At 41.7% G+C, this 10,214-nt stretch overlaps 1 protein-coding gene across 3 annotated transcripts in view; it reads right to left on the reverse strand.

Moving 5' to 3' along the window:
* Positions 1-1,352: 1,352 nt before the first annotated feature.
* The window catches only part of ccdc125 (coiled-coil domain containing 125), an 11,840-nt gene continuing 2,978 nt past the window's right edge, over positions 1,353-10,214 (reverse strand). Inside the window, exons 6-9 of one of the 3 annotated variants that reach the window (XM_033973083.2) lie at positions 10,134-10,214; positions 9,198-9,280; positions 8,779-8,885; positions 1,353-2,833 (exon numbers count right to left, since the gene is read on the reverse strand). The exon at positions 10,134-10,214 is cut by the window's right edge and continues 5 nt beyond it. In XM_033973083.2, coding sequence (XP_033828974.1) covers positions 2,786-2,833; positions 8,779-8,885; positions 9,198-9,280; positions 10,134-10,214 — 319 coding nt within the window. In that variant the 3' untranslated portion in view covers positions 1,353-2,785. The remainder of the gene's footprint in view (positions 2,834-8,778; positions 8,886-9,197; positions 9,281-10,133) is intronic. The other 2 variants (XM_033973084.2, XM_055224183.1) reach the window with 2 other exon arrangements.

Raw genomic sequence — 10,214 nt, forward strand, 5'->3', positions numbered from 1 at the left:
ACTAAGTGGCGCTCTTACGCACAGCTCTGCACTCTTTACCAGATCACTTTCTTCGGTCCTGAGAAATAGTGCGTCCCCAAATTCATAAGTTTTATATTCCATCGTATGCGAGCGTGAATCCCACCACTCATTCTCCTGGAGCCTCGGGGAATCACCACGTTGCTCCTGGTTCGTTTGCGCATTGGCAACGCTGTGTAATATTGTACACACTGCGCATTTATGCTCACAATCTGGATCTACGTTCCAAAGTATTAGATGAAGCAGTGAGCATAAAGTGTGCTTTTTTCCAATTTTATGTTACAATTTATAAAAACCTGATAAAATGTGCAAAGAAGTAGATTCAAATGAGCAATAATCTGATAGATATGGGTCAGTTTACAGAAATCTATTTTGTTTTATTATTAGTGTCTTTTATATTTGAATATTTTATAATCAGCTGTTCATCACATGACATATTTTGTGCGTAAAACTGGTCAAATGACGCGGCACATGTCCCTTTCCCCATGAGCGCACAGAGACTGAACCTTTGACTTTACACATCCCGTGGCTAAAGGGCTTCGTGACACTCGTCATCTCTGGTCTCGGGTTCAGGCTTTGAGAAGTCAGCTCACTAAAGTAAAGCCTGGCTTTGTCCAACCACCTTTTGAGTAAACACCTCTGGTTTTATCCTAGTATAATCCTGGATTGGATTTGGTTTAGACCAGGAGCGCCACATTAGGTCTTTGTATGAATTCTTGAAACATGAGGTTCATACAATTGTGAGTCCTTGTTTAGGACTGCACAATTTCTGAAAAAAAAGTCTAATTATGATTTTTTTCTGAAAACGATTGTGATTAAATTTGTGACTTGTTTTAATAATACATATCTGATCAAAGCTCACATTTAAATGTGTCCATGTGAATTTACAAAAACATTGTAATCTGAACTGACAAACTAATACAAGAATCACATTTCAGAACATACTGATCTAGGTGTTTTTATACAGAATAAGTCAGGAGATTTTGCTATTTGTGGAAGAAATTATGCTACTTCAAATATTGCAATTGCATTCAACTGGGTTTTGATTAATTTGACCCTAACTGATAAGACTATAAATCGTAAGACAATTGTGTGTTCACACTAGTTTGGTCCTGGTTTAAGCCCAGCTTAGTCCTGACATGGACCAAACCTGTTCAAGTCCAAGTTTAGTTCTAGCCTTAGTCCTAGTTAAGTTCAAATATCTTGTAATGTGAATATGTGGTAGGCTACACACATCTTGGCTTTCATTTGTTGTAAATTGGAAGAAAACTTTAAAAAATCATTATATATTTTATACATTTAAATCAATAAATGAAAAAGCCACAGTCTTCTTTGATTTGATTAGATTACCATCGCATTTATTTACAAAAAAAGATGTAATAAAATTAAACAAATGTATACATAGTATCTGCCCATTTGGGAGTGACGTTAAAGTACGCTTTATTGTCCCCGTAGGGAAATGCATTTGACCTATCCTTCAGTATCTCTGGGGTAAAGCTCCATTTGACCCATCCTTCAGTCTCTTCTAAACATTTCAGGAGAAGTGGGACCATCTCCAGATCTTGAGGTCTTGGTCAGGATGACCTTAGCTGGAAGATTTGACCCACTGTGCAGGTTTTGGGTGAAATGTTTAAATTGTATTGAAAATATATGCACTCATTTTTATGCCATTATGTATAATTGTTTTAATTTCATACACCTCACCATGCATACAAAAATTATCACCATTACACAAATAAACAGACATTTTTATATAAAAATTACAAGTGTAATAAATGATTTACATAAAATAATAAAACATGCATAACAATTAGGGATGCAACAATATTCAATACAACATGCACATGTGGCTCAGTAGTCTACTCCTGTGTTATTTGGTAATGGTTAAAGCAGATCTATTCTGCAAAATACATTTTTTAGAGCTTTTAACCATGTTATATTTCCCTTCTCATTTATCTTCTTAAGTTGTATTTAGAGTGACTTGTTTCTTTTATTAAAGAAGCCATATTGTGCTTGTGTCTTAATCTACGACACTCATGGATCATTATAATTGTTATAATTTGCCCATTTTAAATGACAATATTGATCTAAAATGACTTAAAAAAAGAAACAAGTCCACTGACTCCCGCGTTAGAAAACTGCAGTGCCTAGTAGGACCTGACGTTGCCGTAAACGTCATCACAACAAAGAGCCATGAAGTTTTCAGTACCTCCTATGGATAACTGCACATTACACCAGCGAGCAGTAGATTTTTTTATTTTTTTCATTTGTGCCAAAATGACTACACGGTGCTGCCCGATCCTACACGCATCAGAGATTAGAAAATAAAATTGGAGACGTAAGTACAGAGCAGTAACCATAAGCAGGTAGCCTGATTTCAGTGTTCAGCGGTAATCAGAGGGACAGTTTTTCTTGAGGACAGTCTCCAGATGGGATGGTGTTCAGTAGGACCACGTTCAGGGGAACAACGATAAGGGGGACAGTGGAACAGTGTTCAGAGGGTTGAAAGCATACAGTGGTCAGGAAGACAGTTTTTCAGAGGACAGTTTCCACACCAGGTGACATTCAGTAGGACAGTGATCAGGGGGACAGAGGGGCGGGGGACAGGGGACTGTGTTCAGTAGGACAGTGATCGGGGGACAGAGGGTCGGGGGACAGGGGACTGTGTTCAGTGTTACTGTGTTCAGTAGGACAGTGATCAGCGGGACAGAGGGGTGGCGACAGTGGCGACAGTGTTTAGTAGGACAGTCTCCAGACTGGGTGGAGTTCAGTGTGGAAGAGCGTTGTCCTGAGGCGGTGGTTTGGGGTCAGGGCCCTGCACAACAGGACATCCATTAGACACAGAGCAGAGCTGTAAACAAATTTAACCTTTTGATTTGTCATTCACCACTCAATCTCAAAACAAAAAAGCCTGCTGATTTACAAAGTCAAAGTTTTCAGTTTAACTGGAGGTAATATTATACTTCCATGGAGTATTAACTGCACATAACATATTTTGAAAACCACCTTACCTTTAATTTGATCTAAAATGCTAAATTTGCAGAAAACATTAAAATATTCCTATATTATGCTAAATTGACTCTTGTGACCATTACGCCATGTTATAATTGTTACCTCCTCAAAACAAACCTGGAGATGTTTGTTGTTTAACACATGCAAGTAGTTTTGAAGTTAAGCTGCCTTTTATTTTTTGCTCTGTAGAGACTGGCAATTCCATCTTTTTGAAATTATCAAATTTATTCTAGTGAAGGTTTATGGAGGTTAAAACACGATGGAGCACTTCCTGTATTAGCACATGACATCACAAGGTGGAACAGAACAGAACTCAGCCTAAATATGCAGGAGTTTGTGTGTTAAACATGTGTGAATGAAACAAAACAACTCCAGGCATGTTTGTGATGAGGAAACAACACGATAACATAGATCATAAAATAGCTAATATGGGCCCTTTAATTAGTTTCAGTTTTGTGGAGATGCAACCCCACTCACAATAATGACACATTTTTTGTTGTTGTCGTTGTTGCAATAAAAACAATCAAAATACAAAAAAATAATAATAATAATAATCTTTAGCCAATTATCTCTGGCTAAAAAGTTACGTACTGGAGCTTTAACATATTTTCGTGAAAGCTTGACAAAATAGAAAACCCATCTGATATAAATCCCAGTGGCTACGTTTGAACACAGAAGGACAACCATGTTTTTATATGTGTTTGTCTCTTTTGTATTCTCTCTGCTGTAAAACTAATTGCCCCATGGGGGACACAAATAAAGTGAAGTTGAAGTTCTACAAAGCCAAAAAGGTTCAAACACACACAGACGGAGAGAAAGTGAAAAACACAAGGACCCTGTATATCCTGTGAGTGGAGATTATCTGACAGTCCCAAGATGGCGGTGGTGGCGGTCAGGTGCAGGTGAGGCCGGCCCTGCTCACTTGGGTGGAATCATTTGATGGACTGACTCTCTCCAGCTCCTATTGATTTATTAATCATTCTCCCAATGAACTAACAGTTAGTGACCTTTCCCCGCTCCCCGTGCTCACCCGGTCGATGCCCAAATGGAACATCACGGCCACACACCCCATTTGTCAGCGTTTTGTCATGCATGCTCCTCTGCTCTGATTGGCTGAACGGGCACGGAGCCGCTCTCTCATTGGTCAATAAATCGACCCTGCTTTGGTAGTGTGTAAACAAAGAGAGACTGGCCTAAATGGCATTGTTAACCCCAGTTAGCGCACAAGACCTACTTAGAGAGGACTGGAAGGGGGGCAGTGGGAGGGAAACTAGCGAACAGACAGCTCAGTTTTTCAAAACAGTCCACCAAGTCAGATAGTAAGTTATAATAAAACTAGTATCAAAACTAGATACTCATACCACATAGACTAGTACAGAGGCCATGGACCACTATGGACTCTACCTGGACGACTGAAGGATTACACAGATGTAAGGCCACATGGGAATATAAAAGACAAACATTCTATTGTCTAATAAAAGTGTTTATTAGCATCGTGGTATTGCGATTGGTATAGAGTCTATTCCTTAGTATAGTGTGTGTATGCGAGTGTGTGCATGTGTTTGTGGTCCTGCGGTGGCCTCAGTGAGGTGCATAGATCTGTGTACATGTGTCTAAACAGGACACGCAGCCCTGAAGGATGTGTGTGTGTGCTGGCATGTGTGTGTTTGCGTGTGTGCGTGCATGTGTGTCCTTCAGGCCTGTCACTAATGAGTGCACTGTGGAACGGCCAAAAAGATAAAGTAAACATGCATCAGCTGATCGATCAGAAGACAGAGGAAGAGAGAGAGACAGAGAGGAGAGGGAAGAGCAGGAGATGGATGAAGGAGGAGGGAGGGCAAAAGAGGAAGAGAGAGAGGGGCAGAGACGAGAGGGAAGAGACAAAGGTGGAGAGAGAGGGGTAAGAGAGACAGGGACAAGAAGAGAGTGAGAAAGTAGAGAGAGAGTGTGACAGAGAAAGTGGAGAGAGAGTGAGAAGGAAAGTGGAGAGAGACAGGGGGAGAGAAAGTGGAGACTGAGAGAAAAAATTGAGAGAAAGTGAGGAGAGAAAGTGGAAAGAGAAAAAGTGGAGAGAGACTGGTAGAGAGAGAGAGGAAGTGGAGAGAGTGAAAAAGTGAAGAGAGAAAGACAGACAGACAGATAAAGAGAGAGAGTGAAGAGAGACAGAGACAGACAGGTAGAGAGAAAGCGCAGGGAGAGGGAGAGCGGGAGAGAGATGGGTAGAGAGAGAGAGAAAGTGGAGACAGAGAGCGAGCAGAGGGAGTGTGTCAGTCACAGCTCTAATGGCAGTGGCACATAATGCACTCAGAGCAGGTCTGGCTAATGGGCCGGAGCAGAGAGCTGTCAGAGCACAGCGGTGCGGCGGGCTAATGCACATGCCCCCCTCCTCCTCCTCTTGCTCTATACCCCCCCACCCCCCCACACACACACACACAAACACACGCACACACACACACACGCGCGCACACACACACACGCACATACTGCAGCCAAAATAGAAAGCTCTTTCTTTTCAAATGAATCACAGCCACGCACATAGCCGCTTCAATCAATGGAGCTGCACTGAGTCAATATTATCTGCACACACAAAGTAAGAGAGCTCCAGGCCCAGGACGCCCCAAATACAGAGCACTGGGGCCACAAGGGAGAAGGCCGAAGGGGGGGGGGCTACACTGCTCTTAACAACAAATATGGACTATTTAAAAGCAGCATGTAACTGTGTTCATTAACAAGTGGTGAATGAATGGAGAATTTGGGTTCCAGTTTGGGGCATTTCCATTCAAATGGAAATAGCAAACTGCATGGCACAATGTTTACTATAACACTACTGGTACAATTTTGAAGAGAAATATTACACGTTTTAGAATATAAATTATAATACATTGGGTTTATGTATCTGTTGCTTACTGTAGATAAAGGCTAAAACACTGCTAAAAGGAATTTAACCCAATTATTATAGAATCCATGTCTCCATGAGGTCTTATTCTGTGTAAAAGCTGCTAACCCTGTACAGTGTTCAGAAAAGCTACAAACATGTTCTGAAATGTTAATGTACATATAGATGCTGGACTTTGGCCTTGGGACTCATACACACTTCAAGTGCTTTGCCTAAGAACACAACAATAGTATGCACTACAGCCAATGGAGCACATGGTATTCTTAGTGGTCTGCCATCCAAGTACTAACCAGGACCAAACATTTTTTGCTTCTGAGATCTGACGAGCTTTAATTGAGCATTCTCAAGATGTTATTACTGCTTAATAATTGCTAAATCTTTCTTCTAATAATAATCATTACTTGAATTTCTCCTACCATAAATGTCATTGCAGTGTTTGTGAGAAAACACTATTACATAATAAGAAACATCAGACTGTGCATGTAAGCACAGTGCAGGCCCTTGCTAAATACTAGTGCATGCGTGTGCGTGTGCATGTGCATGTTGGGGGGTGGGGGTAATAGCTAATTGGAGCTAATGAGGCAGAGATGCATCACGCTCTGACCTCCACACGGGACACTATTGACCACCACTACACGCCTGATGGAACCTGCAGCTCAAGGACGCTCAGCACATCCCCCATCCATCACAGGGTCTGCTGGGGCTGGACATGACCCACTGTCCCTCGGATCTGCTGGGGCTGGACTTGTCCCACTGTCCATCACCTTACAGGGTGTGCTGAGGCTGGACGTGTCCCACTGTCCATCACCTCACAGGTTTTGTTGGGGTTAGAGACATTCTCTTTACCTCAGAGGGTCTGCTGGGGCTGGACATGTCCCTCAAACCAGCAAAGAACTTCCCAAGAGTTCACCAGAAGTCCCTGGAGCCACTTTGTCCAGTTCAAAAGCAGTAGAAGGTTGAAGTTGAATATATAGCTTGACATTTGTATCAAGCTTTGGGCTAAACATCTGCCTTAATAAAATGTGACGGGACAGGCTATTGGAGTATTTTTTAAAGAGGGGGTACTATACTTCTATGGGGTATACAGCCAACACATAACATACTTGGATCACCAAGTTACCTTTTGTTTTGAAAATGCTATATTCGCCTAAAACAATATATTGACTTGTTTTATAAGTTTCACTTTTGTTTTGCTGCTCCATTCACTCTCCCTTCAGAGTATCACAACACAATCAGAGCGCATCCCGTTAATGACACTCCTGCACATCGCATCAGGTTTGTGAAGTTGTGTTTGCTTTTGTATCATGCTTTTATATATTTATGGAGCTTGGGTGACATAGGCTTGTGAGCTAAGTATTGCACAGAGTCTTAGAGCTAACTGTATGGAGCGTTCGAACAGAGCCCAGAAGAGATCGCTAGATCACTCAAACATGCATGGATGACATTTACAATCTCTTTAGGCATGTTTTTGATGAAGGAATAATGTTATATCATTGTAGAAAGCACCAAAAAGTCATTTTGCATAATACCTCCCCTTTAAACCATTAGGTATGGACCCCACTGATTTCTAGCTATCACAAGATAGATTGTTTGTGCGTTGGACTCCTGAGCTCTCTGAGTGGAGTGTGTATGTCCTCACTGTGTTACTGTGGCAGAGTGGTAATCCTGACTCCTGGTTGTGGGTTAGACTCCGGACTCAGCTCAGGGTTAGTGGGAAAGTTGTGTGGTATCTTAGAGTAGCAGCTGGTCCACATTGATTTCAGCTTGGGTTTCCTCAGTAACAGGAGCAGCGGGCCCCGGGGTCAGGACACACACTCTGATCCATTTACAAGACCCAGAGGCCACACAACAGCACTGCCACTGTGGGAAATATGTCGGTCACTGTGCACCTACAGCCACTAGAGGTCACTGTGCCAAAGAGATAGGAGGTCTATGATACAGTATGTCAAATATTTCATGAACAAATCTCAACCAAACCTCAGCACAGGCTTTGAAATGATTTATGGCACTACTATGAACGGCTGATTCAGCGTTATTGGTTCTGATACTGATTCCGATGCCACAGCTTTAAGTATTTGATGATGCCCAATATCAATAGATACCAGTACAGAGACTGAAAAACACATTTATTTTCTTTATACAAAATTAAATAATGTATAGATAAACGTTGTAGAAATATTAGGGAAGTCTGTGCCCAAAACACAAGAGTGTGCCCATAAAACAGGAGTCTGTGCACATATAACCCAGTTTGCCTGGGTTTTAATTGTAGATAACTGTAAATGTAGAGTTGTTTTAATACAGTGGGAGCATGTTAAATTTTTTCACTTTTTTATTATTATTAATGTGCACAAAATTGTTAAAATAGCTCAAAGTGTCCTTTCTGCTTGTATCACACTTTCACACTTCCCAATGAAAAGGAAGAGCATCAGCTTGGGACTGGGCTCTGGTGCTCTCTGCTGGACAAAAACACCACTGCAATCTTGAAATGGGTCTAATACAGGCTCAAACGGGTCTCACAAGTTTTCCACAATCCTCATACACTGTACTGTACCTCATACTGCCTCCTTCTGTCCTACCACACATCCTGTAAGAGGATGGAATAATTAAGGACCGGGCATGCTCTAAAAATGCCGATAGACATATTGACATCTGTTGAATTAAGCAAGCTCACAATCTCAAGAAAAGTTCACAAATGAACCTTTCACCGTTGTAAAATTAACAAATCCCCTTCAAACTCCACCCACTGAATCATGTGTTGAGCTTCTCCTTCCCAAACTATTCTCCAATAACAGTCTCCATGCTAAAAGTGCTATTGCACTTTTAAATATGACATGAACTTCTCTATGACTGACCTGGGGCAGGCTGTGGTCTTTCTCCGTCCGTTCAAGAGTTTTAGTCACTGGGTAAATGCTCTGAGGACTGACCCTGGAGAGGAGATCCATGTACTGCTGACTGAGAGCTGCACACACCAGATATACAATGCACACTTTAGATGGGACATTGTCCAGGTGTAAGGAGAGGGAAGGAGCGTGATAAGGTGTGGCAGGGAGAAATGAGAATGTATTTATCCCATTGTTGGGAATAGAATCTCTTATGTACACTCAGATCATGCAGAGTAGTTACAAAATGAGGCAGGGGAGGGGGAAGGTGCAGCAGTAAGGCCAATTAGAACCCATTAACAAAATCTAGAAATTGTGCAGGGGCTGAGGCAGGTGAGGGGTGAGACAAGTGAGGGATGAGGCAGGTAAGGGGTGAGGCAGGTGAGGATTACCCAGGTTCTCTGCTTGGAGCTGCTCCTTCTCTCGCTTGGTTTCCTTCAGGGCCTCACTCAGACTGTTCCTCTCACTCAGCATCCTGTCACAAAGCACAGGGAGGAGAGCAGTCAGCCACAGACAAGAACTTGGAGCTGAGGGAGTGTAGACAGATTTGATTTTGTTTAAACATAAACTATGGAGCAGAGCAGAGGGAAAGGATCACACAGTCTCTTTGTATTAGAGTAAATGAGTGGAGAGAACCTGGAAGTCAATGATGAATGTTCCTCATTCCTCATATCCCATTGTAAACAACATGTAAAATCTTAAACATTTAACTTTTATCTATTATTAATGTTACAGGTTAGATCTGTGGGGAGGTGAGATCATAATGTAATGGTACTTCATTTATCTGATAAAAATGTACAGTAGGTACTCCTGACACCGAGATCCTGGCTCATAGGATCCCTGGCCCACTGCTCCTGACAGAGGTAATGATTGAAGTCAGGGTGAAATGCAGTACAGATTTTTCCATTGACAGAGCATATTTTGAATAAAACCATTCCAGCTGGAGTAAGTTTTATCCATTAATAGTGAACTTTAAAAGTGCTGTATGTAATTTTTTATGGTCCACCACCAGTCTGTCATGATGGAGATGTTATTGCTATGCCACCTAGAATGTTGCTGTTAAATAACATTAAACTATCTACTAGAAAACAAGCCTGTAACATGGTAAGAATGTTTTAGGGCAATATAACAGTAATAATGCAATATAGATAAGTGCAATGCAATAATGTGGAACATTTTGGGCAGAGCAAATCTCCATGGAGATAACCAGTTTCAATTCATTCTTAGCTTTGAGTTGATGGCAGACACAATGATTGAAATGTGCTTATACTGTCTAATCCTGTCCTGTTTTTTTGCTCTCTTACCCTTTCTTGTTTCTGTAGACTCACCTGTAGAAGTTCTTCTCAAAGGACTGCTCTGACATGCGCAGGCGCAGCTGGCTCATGCTCAGCTCCCACTGCAGCGTGTTC

The sequence above is a fragment of the Periophthalmus magnuspinnatus genome, chromosome 9, assembly GCF_009829125.3.
Source record: "Periophthalmus magnuspinnatus isolate fPerMag1 chromosome 9, fPerMag1.2.pri, whole genome shotgun sequence".
NCBI classification, from domain to species: Eukaryota; Metazoa; Chordata; class Actinopteri; order Gobiiformes; family Gobiidae; genus Periophthalmus; species Periophthalmus magnuspinnatus.